General features: G+C 33.8%; 1 protein-coding gene across 3 annotated transcripts in view; it reads left to right on the top strand.

The window, feature by feature from the left end:
• Positions 1 to 3,838: 3,838 nt before the first annotated feature.
• slc29a4a (solute carrier family 29 member 4a) overlaps positions 3,839 to 18,337 on the top strand; it is a 42,010-nt gene continuing 27,511 nt past the window's right edge. For 2 of the 3 annotated variants that reach the window (NM_001362610.1, NM_001080572.2), the window contains 6 exon segments: positions 3,839 to 4,057; positions 6,956 to 7,179; positions 12,148 to 12,279; positions 16,188 to 16,301; positions 17,885 to 18,013; positions 18,112 to 18,186. In NM_001362610.1, the coding sequence (NP_001349539.1) occupies positions 7,017 to 7,179; positions 12,148 to 12,279; positions 16,188 to 16,301; positions 17,885 to 18,013; positions 18,112 to 18,186 (613 nt within the window). In that variant the 5' untranslated portion in view covers positions 3,839 to 4,057; positions 6,956 to 7,016. 3 annotated transcript variants of the gene reach the window in all.

Genomic DNA, 18,337 nt, shown 5'->3' on the forward strand with positions numbered 1-18,337 from the left:
GTACACAGGACTATTTTCCAAGTGTGTTTTTTGTTTGCTACCATGGTTGTCTACTGTGTCTACCTGTGCTTTGTTAATTTACTCTTTTTTTCTTAAGTTCAGGGCTGGTTATTGCTCATGATAAGAGTGGCTTTCCTCTACATTTGAGGAAGGTCCTGTTTGTTTTATTATTAATTATTTGCTGAAATGTGTCTATTTACTGTATATTGTACACTGTAAAAAAATCCATATTTTATGGTTTATTTCCAGCAGCTGGGGTGCCAAAAAAAACCACATAAAAAATAAAGGCCGTTAAGTTACAAAAATTTAGTAGAAACAGACATTAAATTACAGAAATTTCCTTAAATGTACATTTCTGGTAAAGTTCTGTTATTCAACCTCTGTTATTTTACAGTAAGTTTCCGTAATTTAACAGCCGTTAATTTCCATTTTTTTCAAAACCATAAAATTGTTGATTTTTTTTTACAGTGTAGGTTAATTTCCTTCCCATTGTTTGCAACCCTGGCTCATTCTGAAAAAGTATTGCTATATACTTTTCTGGAGTGCGCCAAATATGTCCCAGGAGCTAGTTTTTTTTTGCTTTTTTTGTTTTCGCGAATTCACAAGAGGCCGCTGTGTACGTTTTTTAAGATTTCAAATTTGTCTCGCGAGTGCCATTTGCGCCTGCTGTTCTCATGTAAATCCACTAGAGGCTGCTGTAGACTGACTGACTGACTGACTGATTTTACCACTTTCTCGCCCTGTTATTTACTTGTTTATTTTATTTTTTGGCTTCTGTTTTTGTCTACTCTGGTTTCTGGAATTGTTCTTCACCGGACTCGCACCCCGCCATCATGGTCAACTCCTCTCTGTAATCAGTTAGCTGGAATGGCATCATATCGCCACATAATGTTTATTTTTAAAATGAAATGCCACCATACGTACGTCTGGCTACATAATCTGCGGTCTCCAGAAACGTATATAGGGCTAAATTTTCAAAATGAGCCAATGTTCTCATGGTATAAATATCTATTTATTCACCTACTTGTATAACCAAGTCTTAATAAAGAAACAAACAGATCATATTCATTCTGTCAATATGCATATGGAAACTTTCAAATTAAGGTAAAGAGTGCCGTTACCATTTGGCTCAAAATCTACAAAATGCCTTTGGGCAAATGCCTTTAAGCCATGTAACACTACACAAAACAGAGCAGGTGATAGAAGAGTTAATCAAACAGCCGAGTCAGCTTTGTGAATACACAAGCACAGAGAGGCCTTCTGGGGAAATGGCACTGGGAAGGAAATTAGATTCCCACTGGGTTAACATAGCATCTAGAGTAAGGACACACTCATTTAACTCATGTAGAAAGGATTAATTTCACCAGTTCCTTAAGCTTGCAAATGCTGCATGTGAAAATGAATGAAATACATAGACTGATGACTTATTGATTGAATGATATTGACTTGCTTCCTCATCACTATCAATCAGTCAAACAGAACAATCGTCGCCACATGAGTTTTTAGTGGTATTCTGAATCAGTCATGTATGGAAACAAGATGGTTACCTTGCACTATTGAATCTCAGAAATGCACATTTTTACAGCTAACAGTAAACAAAGTAAAAAAATGATGACAACGGATGACTATATAAGTGTGGTTAAATGTAGAACATCATCAAGCGATTAATAATGCATAATTTTGTTTAAAACAGTTTTACATTTTGTAATCTAAACTTGAAATCTGTCTGCAGCTTCTCATTACTAATTGAATTGTTTACCTCACAGAAGAAAAATAAAGCGGACTTTCACTTTTACATGGTTACAGAATAAGTGTAATACACTGTTTATCATAAACAGGAAACAAAGGTTATTCAGTGTTTACACAGAGGGTGCTTTATAATGCATAGTTTTTTTGGCAGGTCATTTGACAGCTGAACGCTGCATGTTCAACTTGTTTTTGTTTCCATCTCTGAATCAATAGGTGATCACAGACACTTTATAAGTATTGTGTATTATGCATGTAGCATGTAGACCTTGGAGTCAGTATGTTCAATATGCAAAGGTGTCCCATTGATTCTTTCAAATTGCAAATAAAGCAATCTATCATAGGGCTCTTCCTAATCGACAGTCAATGTTGATCTCTCCCAGTAATGCTGTCTTGACATCTACTGCAAAATTAAGTTCAAGGCTGAATGCTGCCCTGTAATGTTTTGAGAAGTACAACACATTAATTAGCCTAAAAATGTCAAACAAAATATGCATGGTTTCCTTTTGGAAGGACAAAAGCTGTCTCAATTCAAAGCCCCCTTCAAATGTGGCCTTCAAATGTGTGTTTCTTTTTTTTCCAGGGTAATAAAGGATACAACTGACAGATCTGTTATGGCTCAGAATATCCCAGAATTTATTGTGTGCTGTTTAAAACAGTACATTTCGACTAAAATAAAACAAATAATAAGATTTTTACACACTTTTGAATGTAAGTTTTGCATTTCGGTTAAGTTGGATATCTGTCAATACAGCTGGTAAAAATACAAACAACATATAATATGAAATGATTTTTATGAGATGCAATGGACCCAGGGCTTACAAATTTAGACAGTTTGAACACACTGTTTGTTTTTAGAGAGTTTAAATGTCAGTTTAATAATAATATCTAAAAAGACCAGTATAAAAATGACTGCTTCTCATCAATGGCATTTTGTCTTAAGTTGCTATGCAACAAATCAACCACATGTAGACAATCCTATTTTCCAAAGTAATTCAGTCTGTGGACTTCAGTAGATACACTTTGAATGTCTGTTCTTTATAGGATGCATCCACTAAATTTTAATACAGCTTACATGTTCATATCTTTTTTTCATAGTTACTGATTATGTTGCACACCTGTTTCCAGTTTAGTTTTAATCTATAAGTATTTAATACCTAGAGTCTGTACAGTTGTCACATATTTAAAATAGTTTTATTTTACTTTTATTTTACTTAAAATGTTCTTACATGGCCTGAAATGAAAATAGATGGATGGATTTAAAAATGTATTCATTTTGTCTGTTGTTGATGTTTATCCCCTGTGTTTCATTTTAAAATTAATATATGCATGAATTTTAGAAGTACTGCAAAAGATCCTCTTCTTGTCGTATATGGATCTCTTTGGCATATTAATAAACTTCAAAATCTAAGGCAGATGACAAGGATGACAAGTAGATGTATATGCAAAAAATGTTGTGTCGTATAGGTGTCATCCAAACCGAACCAGCATATTGAGAGACTGAAACTATTTTTTTCAAACTGGGTCCCAGAATGGGTAAATCGGAAAATAAAACCTTGACATTTTTGTGTGTACAGCCAATCTGTACATTTTGCGAAATTATAATGTCATTATAATGTCACATCAGCCCATGTCTCAACCCACTACAATTGTATCAGTCTGGTTCAGTCAGTGTACACAAAGTTGTTTTTTGAGATTACTCCATGTTTTCATATAAAAAAGATTGGATAGGGAAAGTGCTGGCTTAGCCTAAAACTGTTTGTTATGGTTAAACAAACATATTTACATCTTCAAAAAAAAAAAAAACAAAAAAAAAAACTGTACACCTATTTTATTATTTGTTATTATTATTTGATCTAAGAATAAATTTCTTTTCAGCTACATTACTCCAGTCTATTATTTGTTGTTGAAAAATTTTGCGTAATATTTTTTTGCGTAAAATGTTTTATGATTAGTCTCATATGTATGTAATTTTAAAATATTCAAATATTTTTACTCTGTGTCCATTATTTATTGCTGTATAGATATGCATCATGCAACTAAAATCCTGAAGTGCGTCTTTAAAGCAGTATCCTAATGAAAGCGGTTGCCTTGACAGACTGGAGGCTCACAGACCGATTCAAACGCTGTGTGGGTGGGAGAATGACAGCGGCTCTGTTCCTCTTCACCTTGTGCAGGAGGATATTTACACCGGAGAACCCAAACAACACCACACGGACGATGAAACGGTTTTCTGTTTAGAGAAGAAGGCTTACGGTTGCACGGAGGAACATGCGAATAAGAGCGCAAAGACGCATCTGACTGTTCGGGGGTAAGATTGAACCTGTTGTCTGTCTGATGACTGGATCGCTTTTGTCTTAAAATGATGCATGAGAGCTGCTAGATGAATAATGGAAATATGTGCTGCGATAACAAGGCAAGGGACGGTAAATAAAGCAGATATCGATTTTTGTGTACATAATAAGGTTTTCTCCCACGAGTAAAACATTTTGATAAGAAGAAAAGTGATGTGTCCACGGGAAGGCGTGTGTTGATATACAGCTGTTTTATTAGCCTTGCAGCTAGCGTTGATATTAGCTAAGTAGATTAGTTTATTTAGCATATTTTGTCCTTATGAAAAGTAAGCTAACCAGAGTGTATAAGGTATTTATTGTAGTTAAACCAATTATATCCACAAATTAACCTTGTTTAATGGCTAAATTAACTATAGTTTATAACCACGGCATTTGTATTAATATGGTTGTACTGAAAAGGTAATCAACACTCCAGAATACACGAGTACTACATTTTTACTACAATAAAACCATGGTTTGCAGGTGCAAAAGTTTTCACAGAAACTGCATTTAGAGTGCCTTGCAACTTGTTTTGTAAAATCTCAAATTCTCACACTAATTTCACTTATTAAATTATTATAACATTATTATACACAAATATACAACAATGCATATGGGAATCAGGGTCTTTTAATTTCCTCTCCAATAGTTCATCTGCATTCATCAGCTCTCTGTGTCCTATTAGAAAGTTTTTGAATATTTTATTATATATTTATAAATGTTATTATTGTGTCTTTACTACTCATCAATAGTAAATAGGAGGAGTCTATAATGATTGACAGGTCTTGACAGTTCAGAAGCAGGTGCTGCTCCTGCCTTGTATTTGCATGTTGACATGCTATATCTTAGTTAAACAACATGAGTCACTGTGATAATACGGACCGCACGACAGCTTGGTGAATATGCTGTTGTACATCTTTGTTTGCTTACAAAGTTAAATGATCGACAGTTGATGATGAACATTTCCAGTTGGTTTATTCACTATTTACACAAAGCAACACGCTCAGACGAGGCACAAAATGTGCCCAGCCGCTCTCTAGTCAGTGACGTAACACTGATATCAAAGATTGCTTTTCTTTTGAAGCAGTCGTGCTCTGCTGGCCCCATCCTCCTTCAAAGACATTGGCAGATTTCCAAGGCGAAAGAAATTTCAATATCATGTGGCATCCTGGCCAAGGCTCTGCTTGCTGGAAGAGGCTGATTTGCATTAGGAAAATAGATTTTCTTTTATTTTTTTTGAGAGCATCTGACTGTCCTTTCCTAAAATAAACCACACAGAAATGCAATATATCCCTTGACTATACATGAGAGTAGTGATGCACATGCATTCATATGCAAATAGAAATAGAAAAGAATATTACTTTGCAGTATGTAGCCAAAAGTGAAATGTCAAATGGCATGGCTGACTTCACAGACAGTGGCTCGAGGCGGCTCTTCACATGCTGTTATTACATTTCAGTGTTCGGTCACTAGAGCCAATTGGACATCACAGGGTCCTTTCATCTCAGTGAATTATAACAATATAAAAGAGTACAATCAAAAGTTATTATGCCTGTAAAGTGTGTATTGAACTTGATGTGCATCAGAGATGCTTGCAAAAATATAGATAAAACATCCCTGGACCCATCCTTAGATATTGTTTATTTGTTGAAGATGTTAAGATTAATATGTGATGATAATTATGGATAAGTAGAGGACATTAATAAACTAATAAAACTATATTAAGAGATATTTTGGCAAAAATGAAAATTTTATTCACAACTCCAAACATTTATGAGTTGCTTTATTCTGTTGAACACAAGATGATTTGTAGAAAGCTGAAAACCTGTAATTATTGAATTACACAGTAGGAAAAACAAATACTATGGAAGTCAGGGGTTACAGTTTTTCAGCTTTCTTTAAAATATTTTGTGTTCAACAGAATAAATAAACTCACAAAGGTTTGGAACAAGCGAAGGGTGAGTAAATGCTGACAGAAGTTTCAGTTTTGGTTGAATTATCCTTTTAAAATAATGTTTAAATACATTTACTTTAAATGCACAACATTTGACATTTTAAATAATTAATGTAATATTGATATACTGAATTTGAAATCTGAAATTTATTTTATTTAAAAAATATCTACCTACACACCAAAAAATATTTTTGCTGTTTGTTTAAACTACTTATTTAAAATGAGTTGAAACAACACAATGCTGGAGATTATTTTGGGATAACTTAATTGTTTATGTTCAATCCACTTAAATGTGAAAGTTAACTTTATCAATTTATGTTGGGACATAAATTAATTGTGTGGATCTGCATTTTTTACACTCTACCAAGGCTGTGTTTATTTAAGAAAACATAACTTGATGCTAAAATAGTTTTTCTGGAACATATTTGGAATATTACTATTAAAAAAGGAGCTTATATTATTCTTCCTCACCTGTTTTATAGACTATACACTGTAAAAAATGACTCATTGGATTTGTTAGATTTTTTTGATGGTTGCAAACAATTTATATGGGCTGAATTTAAACAAACTAAATTTAATTTAAGCTTTTTTTTTTTGGTTTAAATTCAGCTTATATTAAATTTTGTAATGAAATTGTAATGTAATCAATTTTGCATTGAACCATTTTTTTCAATGTATGAATCAAGCGTTTGCAAACATAATGAATAATTGATGATATTTACTCCACCAAGCATGAATAAATAAAGGAACACATAAAAACTATTTCACAATATTACAGTTTTTATCATATTGTTGATAACATAAAAGCAGCTGTGGTGAGTATAAGACACTTCTTTCAAAAACATGAACAAATCCTGCTGTTTTCTAACTAGTAGTGTACTTTTCTGGCATACATAACAAAATATTTTTCGTCCTCTTACAGAACAAAATTCTCACGCAGCTAAAGGCCTTTCTGAAAGACATCCCAGTCCAAAAGAGGGACTATGGGCTCAAAAGGAGCAGAGAGACGTAAACAGGCCACCCCAGGCCAGACCCCTGAAGGGAACGTGGTGATGAGCTTCAGTTTCGAGAGCTACCAGCTGGAGGAAGAGGACTGTCAGGGCAAAGACATCTCTGATAAAGGAGTTCTGGCCCTTTCAGAGCCCGGTGAGTCTACACTGCATGTGATTTGTCTCAGTATAACGATGCAATATTAACATTTTTGTAATTAGCTGTATGTTGTGAGTTAACCCAAAACTGAAAATTCAGTCATCATTTACTCACCCTTCACTTGTTCCAAACCTGCCTGAGTTTCTGTCTTCTGTTGAACACAGAATAAGATATTTTGAAGAAAGCTGAAAACCAGTAACCATTGACTTCCATAGTATTTATTTTACTTAGTATGGAAGTCAGTGGTTACTGCTTTATTCATTCTTCAAAATATTTCATTTTTTTGTTCAGCAGAAAACAAACAAACCCATAAATTCTGGAATTATTTAAGGGTGAGTAAAAAGTATATTGTAATTTTTGGGTGAACTATCTCTTTAATGCTGATTTTGGTTTGGCATGGATTGGTTGCAAAGGTGACATTATTTGGCATGTACTAGCTGGGTCTAATCATGTTATGTGCTGAGTCTGCTGTGTCTTCATGTTGCCTGGTTACAGAGGTCGTGCTTATTACATTAACTGATCTGTGAACTGGTTAATTCTTGATCTCTGGTTCTTTGGAGGTTGATAGATTCTTCTAGCTGAACATGCAGAGTAAAAACATTAGACATTATGCTGTATGTAAAAATAATAATAAAAAAATACAAATCTTTTGCATTATACAAAATAAGAAATGCAAACTCAAGAGCCATTTTCAAAATGTACAGGGTGGGCCATTTATATGGATACACCTTAATAAAATGGGAATGGTTGGTGATATTAACGTCCTGCTTGTGGCACATTAGTATATGTTAGGGGGCAAACTTTTCAAGATGGGTGGTGACCATGGTGGCCATTTTAAAGTCGGCCATCTTGGATCCAACTTTTGTTTGTTCAATAGGAAGAGGGTCATTTGACACATCAAACTTCCTACTCTTCACACACTGATAGCAATACCGCAGGAGAAAAGCCAACACAAGCTTCCAGGATCCGGAGTTTCAGGTACTGCACATCTTGTATCTTCACACCATAGACAATTGCCTTCAGATGACCCCAAAGATAAAAGTCTAAGGGTGTCAGATCGGGAGACCTTGGGGGCCATTTAACTGACCCACTCCACTTTTTAGGAAACTGTTCATCTAGGAATGCTCGGACCTGACACCATAATGTGGTTGTGCACCATCCTGCTGGAAAAACTCAGGGAACATGCCAGCTTCAGTGCATAAAGAGGGAAACACATCATCATGTAGCAATTTCAAATATCCAGGGGCCTTGAGGTTTCCATTGATGAAGAATGGCCCCACTATCTTTGTTGTCCATCGTGTGGAGATACAAGATGTGCCCCCTCACATATACTAATGTGCCACAAACAGGACATTAATATCACCAACCATTCCCATTTGATTAGGGTGTATCCATATATATGGCCCACCCTGTATGCACAGAAATGCAAGGCATTATCATAGTAACGTACAGCTAAAACTGATTATATCAAGTGCAACAAGTTCCTGGATCAGTTTTTTTGTTGATCCTAGAACAACATCTCAATCATCCTGTCAGCTTTGAGGGAAAGTTTAATTGTTTATTTCTAGGTTAGGCTTATAGGCATAGTTTGGTGTCTATACATCATTATTATTCACCTATTTTTCCATCTGATTTTAGAAATAACTCTCAGTTAGGTTTAGGTTTATGTGTAGGTATTTGGCTTGGATTTAGTTTGCTAACAGGAATGATGTTCCAGGATCGGAATATGTTGGGTTCTACTCTATCTTAGGGTGCTTTCACACCTACACTTTTGTTTCGGAACGTATCTCATTTGCCCAGTTAGCGCGGTTCGTTTGGCATATGTGAACAGGGCAATCGCGATCTGTTCCGCGCCAAAGTAATCGCTCCAAGACCGCCTGAATGAGGTGGTCTCAGCTCGATTGAAATGAACCCTGGAGCGGTTCGATTGCAGTGAGAAAGCGATCCGATCCGAGCGCGGTTATATCACAGTGTTTTATGGATATGTAATAGGCTTACGGCTATATAAAGAGAGAATTATGAGTACGGCGGGAAGATTCACGAGTCTCTGGAAGCCCGCAAACGAGTGATGATCTCCTGGTAATCTCGCGTCTCCCTCCCAGTCCTCAAATAGGCATCGTCGCGCACCCTTCTCATCCCTCCCCACCGCGTCTCTCCTCAGACACGTCGCGCACGCACCCTGTCAATCACCACCAAACCACCACCTCTCCTGACAGCTTAGCGGGACGCTGCAAAATAAACCCTGACACTGACCAATGTAAGGAGAGTTTACTCGCACGTGACTTGTTTTAGGTCTTTTGGTCCGTTTAGAAACTTTGCAGTGTGAAAGCGAACCGCTCCAAGAGCAAAGAGCAACAATGTAACAATTTTAATCTCTGTTTCGGAACAACTGAATCGATTCACAGGTGTGAAAGCACCCTACACTCTCAGAAAAAAATGGTACAATGTTGCACTAAAGAAGGTACAAACCCTTGTCAATGTGGCAGTATCTATTTATGGAACAGAATTGTACCTTAAGACAAAGAAACTAATTTGTACCATTGCAGTTTGTACCTTTAAGGTGTTGATATGTGCCATGGGAAATCAAAATGTACTTTTGGTTTTTAAAACCTGCAGATTCAATATTGTACCTTTATCAAAGATACACATCTGATCCATGAAGTACCACTACCGTGACAAGACACTTTGTACCTTAACAGTGTCAAATGTGTTCCTTCAAGAACTATTTAAAGGCATTCTGCTATATACAATTTGCGTCAATTTATTTTCAGTAGATATAAAACATCAAATACATTTTAAACTGTTTTTTGTGTGTAAATGCACCTTTTCCATTTACAATAAATACTAAAAAATACTTTAACAAATCAAAAGATAAGTTTTTCTGCTAAACATTTCACAGCACTTTTGACAAAAATGTAACAGGAATACATTCTCCCATGTACAATATAAAACATTTGTTTACTCTTTAATCACTTAAAAGTTCATTTAATTTACTTAATTAAAACATAAAAATAGAATTATGCAAAAGTATTGTAACGAGATATGCACAATGTTTGATTCGCTTTACAATCGTAAAATGTCTGCATGAACACTTTGCATATGCAGGACTGTTGCCAGCTCACATGTGTTGTAGAAAGCAAACGCCAAAAGTAGCAGATAAATAATGAAACTGTATTTATCAGAAAATGCTCACCAAATGTTTATTAAAATGCCTTAAATGTTTAGTTTAGTTTACAATACCTATAGTTTTGTTTTACCAGTTGTTTTGTTTTATAGAACTTAATAATTAATATTTATGGGTTTCTTTAAGCATATGCTTTTAAATGATGATTCATGATTTAATGTGTAAAATTATTTTTAAAATCACTTTGCCTTTCCAGTAATATTTATTTTTATAGATGTTGTAATAAAGAAGGAGTCAAACACTTATGTACCGTTTTTATAAGAACAATTGTGTACCCTTATTTCAGTTTTACCATAAAGGTACAGAACAGCATCATGAGAGGTCTTTTCTGTACCACATAAGGTACAACTTTTAAAAAGGTCCTTAAGGAGCATTATTTGTACCCCCCTGTACCTTTTTTCTGATAGTGTAAGGTGCCCTTTTTACAGTGTAACTATTCTTTTAAGTACTAAGTAACATTAATTTCATAAACTAACTACCTGTCTGTGGTAAGGGTTTAGGTTAAGCTGCATGTAATTATTCATGTAATTACCATAGCTAGTACATGTTAAACTGCACTAAACATTAAAATAATACAGTAAAAAGTTAACTAATTCAACTGTGGAATCTCATTTCTCAAACAGAATAAAAAAGTTTTATTTACAGTTGAAGTCAGTTGAAGACAGAATTACTTTTTAAAATGTTTTCCAAATTATGTTTAACAGATTAAGGAGATTTTCACATTGTGTCTGATAATATTTTTTCTTCTGGAGAAAGTTTTATTTGTTTTATTTCGGCTAGAATAAAAGCAGTTTTTATTTTTTGAGAATTTTTTTTTCAGGTCAAAATTATTAGCCCCTTTAAGCTGTAATTTTTTTTGAAGGTCTAAAGTACAAACCATTATTATACAATAACTTGCCTAATTACCCTAACCTGCGCAGTTAACCTAATTAACCTAGTTAGGCCTTGAAATTTCACTTTAAGCTGTATAGAAGTGTCTTGAAAAATATCTAGTCAAATATTATTTATTGTCATCATGGTAAAATAAATCAGTTATTAGAGGTAAGTTCGTAAAACTATTATGTTTAAAAATGTGTTATAAAAAATCTCTCCGAGATTTTGGCGAAAACAGAGAACATTTTGGGGAGAACAGAAATTGGGGAAAAAAAATAAAAACGGGGGACTAATAATTCCGACTTCAACTGTAACCATTCAGATTTTTCTCATCATCATTTTTATGCAAGTTAAAATCTTAGAAATCTGATTCATGAGTTTTTCATTATAACAGTTCTGTGTTTTTACAGAATAATAATTCTGAATTCCCAGTGTTGGGTTGCAGCTGGAAGGGCATTCACTGGATAAAACATATGCTGGATAAGGTGGCGGTTCATTCCACTGTGGCGACCCCTGATTATAAAGGGATAAGCTGAAAAAAAGAATAAAGGAATTATTCTGAAAGAAAGTCAGAATTGTGAGCTATAGGTTTAGATATCTGACATTAATCTTTCAAGTGTATATAACTCAGTCATTTTATATCTCACAAATTCAGAATTTCCATTTACAAACCTAATTTTATTTCTTACATCTCTAAACTCAAATACTAAAGCTAAATAAAATAATAAAACAATAACTAATAAAATATTAACTTATAAAATATCAACTTATAAAATATTAACATGTTTTAGTGTATTATACAAACAAAATAAGGACAGGACATTTGTTTACAACTGTCAGTTGTTGTGTTTGTAATTTGTGTGTGTGTATGTGTGTGTGTGTGTGTGTGTGTGTGTGTGTGTGTGTAGCGTTTGAAGAGGCTGTTCCAGATGATCGCTACCATGGGATTTACTTTGCCATGCTCCTGGCTGGAGTGGGCTTCCTGCTGCCTTACAATAGCTTCATCACTGATGTCGACTACCTGCATCATAAATTTGAAGGTACATTATATTCATGCCTCATATCATTTCCTGGCATATAAATGAAAATGAAAATAAGGCAGTAATTTATGATTGAAATTTCAGTTTTTAAAATGTTTTGGTAGGGCTGGGCGATATGACCTTACATCACATTATAAGTCATCATGATCACAAAATATTAGGATATAGTACAATTTCTGTAAAGTCAATCAATTAATAGTTCATATATATTCAGCACATGTAAAGGATATATATATATATATATATATATATATATATATATATATATATATATATATATATATAATTTATTTTTATTTTTACATTTTAAAGTATATTCTCAGAAATGTACTCATTCATATCTGATTAAAAATGTATAAATATCAGATAAATTTGAATAAAATATAAAAAGGGTAATTAAACTTTAGAAAGGGTAATTAAACTTTCTCATGATGCTGTAATACATATTTTTGTCTACATCCCCTATAATGATGTGTAATGTTATATTGTGCTCATATAAATGATTAAAAAGTTTTACTGTGAACAAGGTATTTTGTGACACCACAATATCAACAATATAGCATTGTAATGTGAACAGGGATGCTGACAAAAGAGGTGTGGATCCAAATGCAGGGTTTATTATGCAGAGAATGGTCAGGCAAGCAACAGTCAATGCAGAAGCAAAAACAGATGTGTACAGACAATCCAGAGTCAAAACACAGGCGATTGGTCAATAGGGAGGCGGCATACAATGTAAACAACGTAAACAAACAAACAAACAAACGAACAAGGCGAAGGTCAAAACTGGCAAGGCAGGAAAAACGCGTTTTAATGTTTACAATTCAAACAAGATTCAGCAACGTGTTTGTGTTTGAAAGGTGTATAAAAAGTCTATGTGATTAGTCCTGAGCAGCCAGGTGTGTGAGTGGTGCATGACTGGATATGTAGTTTTTTTGCTGGCAGATTTGTAGTTTTCCAGTGATCTGCATGGGCTAGATCGCTGGTGACTGTGGCCCCGTTTACACTAATACATTTTCATTTTTAAAACGTGTACGTTTTGCTACGGTTACGCCATCCATCCACACTATGCCGGAGTTTTTAAGCCCTGAAAACTGAGCTTTTTGGAAATGCTGAAGAGGCCTTTTCATTTTAAAACGCTGCTGCTCTGTGCCAGTGTGGATGGGGGAAAACTGAGACATCTGAATACAGACATTCTTCTCTCTGATTGGGGCTTTTTCCTCAATATTAAGTAGCCTACATACAGTTCAGTCCTGCATCCTCTGCTTGTAAGTTCAGACTTCGCAAGCCTGATATGGAAAACAAACTCCCGAGGACTTGTCTGGTAAATCTTTAAAGGGAACAGTGTAGGCTACTGTATAACGTCATTCACATCGCCCTGGCTATCTTAACAATAGATAAAAACATGATATGAACTGCCTGTTTTCATTTTGATATTAGCAACTTAACAGACACCAAAATATTGAGGCGTCGTGTAGCTACATATTTATATGAGCATCATCTTGACTGTATGCATATTTATAACAAAACAGAGCCTATAACAGAACTGCATCCTTTCATTTTCAGTGAAAAATTATGAAACATACCCTCTCTTTTGCTGAATATCAGTTTTAATAATCAATAATGGCCATTATAAAAGTATAGCGTACAATAAGTTTATATGTAGGAAATAAATGCAAGCAATCAGTCAGATGTGCAGAATCAGTGTACGTGGTTACATTAATTAAGATATTACCCTAACTTATCTTTGCGCTCAGCCAAAACATGTTACCTGAGAACAAGTAATAGATTCAAATGACCAAAGTCATATGAGAATATGTTGTTAGATAAAGACAACAAGATGAACTAAATATCACGTTTTACAAATATATAGTGAGATTAGATCCAGCGGTAGATCCTTGATGAACAGTCAGATGTGCACAGCTCTCAAATGGGTGGATGTGCTCAAAGCACACTGCAGTGCATGCCAGAGTGTGTGTGTGGTCAGGTAATGTGCATTTTCAGTGGTGTAGTGTGGACAGAGGGCTGTTCAGAAACGCTGGGTGAGACGCCAGTGGGGACGTGAATCGTTTTCATTCTAAAACACGGTTTTAAAACTAAAACATTTTAGTGTAAACAGGGCCTGTGACAAGCATCAAATGAAACTACAGAATTCATCTTGTCCTTATGATATATATATTGTCATATTGCAGAGCCCTATGTTATAGTTTTTTTTTTTTGCTGGTCAAGAAACATTAAAAATGGCTCAGTGTTGCTCTATATTTATTTAAAGTGTTATTCAGTCATGGTAGAGTTTATTTGCAAAAAGCAATAACCATGTTTTAATTTATTTTTGCATTTTTTTTATCAGATATTCAGTTTTTTTTCTCCAATTGTACTCTTCAATACATGAATAAATTATGTAAATGAAAAAAATAAAATCCCTTTTTAACATAAATCATTATTTTGTAATTGCACTCTTCAGTGCGCAACAAAAAAATGCTATCTGAAAAATAACCGTTAACGGATTTGTCTGATTTTGCTAACAAACTCTTCAATTGTTAATCCAAAGAAATTCCTGAGAATTTTCTCGTGTTTTGTTGTTTTGTTCCATAGCTGTTTATAAAATATAAAACTAATAAAAACAGCACAAGTGAGTAAACCTCTTTTTGAAAATTAATACCTTTCTCCATTTCTCATAGCTAATATATTTTAGTGCGTTTGAACAAAACAGGTTTATTAAACAGATATATTCATTAAAATAATATTTTAGTCAATGAACATCTTTAGAAATATAAAGATTATACATATATATTAAAGCAAAATATTGCAAAAAAAAAATTACAACCTACAAATTTTTATTTACTACATTTTATACATATATATATATATATATATATATATATATATATATATATATATATATATATATATATATATATATATATATATTTTTTTTTTTTTTTTTTTTCCTCTTTTATACAATTTTATTTTATATTTTGCCCTATCATAATTTTGAGTGTAGGGCTGGATGATGTTGAAAAAATCTGTCATTGCGATAATTTTTTTTTCTGTGATACATATTGCGATATGAATACATCTCAAATAGCTCTATTTAAAAAAATCATTGATTGGGTCAATTTTGTAAAGTGTAAATCATGTATAAAAGATAATAATAATAAAATTGCAAGAATAATTACTATAGAGGAAAGAAGAAGTAAAATAAACAGTGCTTTATGGTTTTCGAGAGAGTTAAACAGTATTCAGAAACAGAAATTGAATAATATAATGTAAAATAACACTGTATAGTCTTCATTGTATTAATAAATCAGTAAAATTTTGCTTCATTAAACTTACAAATGTTTACATTATTGTGCCTAATGCTTTACACTTTCTTGAAATGCCTTTAAAACACATGCAATTGATAAAGTTTCACTCTGTTATGGTTACACTTTGCAATACCTCCACACAAATCTCATGTATTCTCAATTGTTGATCAACTATAATCCCAACTCAACATTGTGTATATCCTGCAATGTGACTATTGCAGACATACACATTGCAAAATCCATATATCTATCAAAAGTAAAAGCTAATTTTTTTGGATTGTTAACGTAATATAAGATTTATATATCAAATATTATGTAAAAAATCTTAATTGCTAATGTTAAATTGTAATAGTTACATTTTTTTATTATATTCTAAATATTTTTTGATAATTTTCAGTTTAAAGCAAACTTTAAAATCTTCAAAAGTCAACAATGTATAAAGAGTTCAGATGCATCTTTTAAACTATGTCAAAAACTAGATTTTTCTAATATTTCAGGTTTGACATCTGAATGTAACTGCATCACTCTTGTTCCTGCCATTCAGTGATGGTGTGAAAATAAAATACAATAAAGATCAAGGTCTTTGTCTTGTGTGTCTTTCAGGAACATCCATCGTGTTTGACATGGGTTTAACGTATATTCTTGTGGCGCTAGTGGCCGTGATCCTGAACAATGTCCTGGTGGAGATGCTGAGCCTGCACACCAGGATCACTGTGGGTGAGTGTGTTTATTCAGAGCAGACTGACACAAAAAAAGAGATGGGGGAGGAGGAGGCCACTGATTGACCAGAGAGAGACGGAGAGAGAGATAGAGACGGAGAGACAGAGAGAGAGAGAGCGGGAGTTGATGGCCTGAGGCAAGAGGGTGGAGGCTGACAGCTGCATCGCTCATCTCAACCTGAAAAAAAGCACTGACAAAATACTGTGAAACACACTGAGATGGTTCACATCTAGCAGAAAAACCAGTATCAGACTGTTTACACCAGTGTTCTGCCACCCAATACTTTACCAATCACCAAGCTGAAGTGGATATCTGCTCACTTGTGGGGATTTGTAGAGAGGTGTCTGCTAACATATGTAAGGAGCATTGGGTGGCAGAACAACCAGTGCAATTTAGCTTTAAAATGCACAACTTTTGCCATCCACACAACCTCAGAGCTTTTGACATTTGAAAACAGAACTCTTTAGTCAGAAAAGTCCGTGTTTCAGTGTAGGTGGACTAAAACTGTGACTTTCAAATAGGAAGATGGGTCTTTCCCTAAATGACTCTTCTGGATCATTCTACATCCCTCGCTGATTGGTCAAGCCCCAATCATATGACCATTGCAAATTTTATTTTGTTTTGTTTTATCTTTGTGATGCGCTCAAGTTTAAAAAAATAAATGGGCAGAAAGTTTTTAATGACGTCTTACTCTTATGCGAATGACCAAAAATGACTGTGACTGTGTCTGGCCATCTTGCATGCATGGCCAGTTATGATATTTTGCATGAATACTGGAGCATGAGTGAAGTACAAATCTATACAAATATATGATTACATTTGTTTGTCAAACTATTATAAAATTAATTGTACTCATTACCAAAAAAGAACTAAAATTAAATGTGGTTTGACGTTTATAGACTTTATATATTTGTACACTACTACTAATACTACTACAACTACTACTACTACTACTACTAATAATAATAATAATATCCATATATGTATATATTAGTGCTGTTTAATGATTAATCACGAATAATAAATAATAGAAAAATAGATAATAGAATTAATCATGAATAATAAATAATAGAATTAATTTTTATTTACATAATATATGTGTATATTATTTATACCTATAATAATAATATTATTATTACCTAATTAACCTAGTTAAGCCTTTAAATGTCACTTTAAGGTGTATAGAAGTGTCTTGAAAAATATCTAATAAAATATTATTTGCTGTCATCATGGCTAAGATAAACTAAATCAATTATTAGAAATGAGTTACTAAAATTATTATGTTTATAAATAAATTCCATTTATGACAATTTCCATAATATGTGTTAGATTTGATAATCCTATATGCATATATTGGTATTGTGAATACTGTCAAAGAAAATGAATTTTCTGCTAGCTTATTTGTAAATTTTATTCTTTTATGACATTGTAATTCTGGTAATTTATTATGAATGCCATTATAATGTGTATTTTAATTCATAATTGTGTTTTGCAATTGACCTGTAGTCAACAGAATTGTCAAAATTAATCATAACCTGGTGCAATTTTAGATTTGTTGACACTTGTGTCATGTCTTATAGGTTACCTCTTTGCACTTGGACCTCTCCTTTTCGTCACCATTTTTGATGTGTGGCTGGAGAGGTTCACCATCAAGCAGGCGTACGTCATCAATCTGATGTCTATGGGTACAGTAGCTTTCGGATGCACAGGTATGTGTTGATCCTGGTTGCAGACGTGTGCTCAGTACATTGCGTTCTCAATCAGCCATTATCAGCCATAACAGCGTCTCCCCCTGTTGTGTCTTCAGTGCAGCAGTCCAGTTTCTATGGCTACATGGGGATGCTTCCGAAACGCTACACACAGGGCGTGATGACCGGAGAAAGTAAGAAGGTTCTGCCATCAGATAGGCTCATAATCCACATCTGCATGACGTCAAAATTGTAGTCTTATGGTGAATTAATCATTTTGTCGCAATTACCTTTAATCAAAATCTAAAAATGTGCTCCTAGTGTTCTTTCTCTGATGACTTCAGT

The sequence above is a fragment of the Danio rerio genome, chromosome 3, assembly GCF_052040795.2.
Source record: "Danio rerio strain M-AB ecotype USA chromosome 3, GRCz13ab, whole genome shotgun sequence".
NCBI classification, from domain to species: domain Eukaryota; kingdom Metazoa; phylum Chordata; class Actinopteri; order Cypriniformes; family Danionidae; genus Danio; species Danio rerio.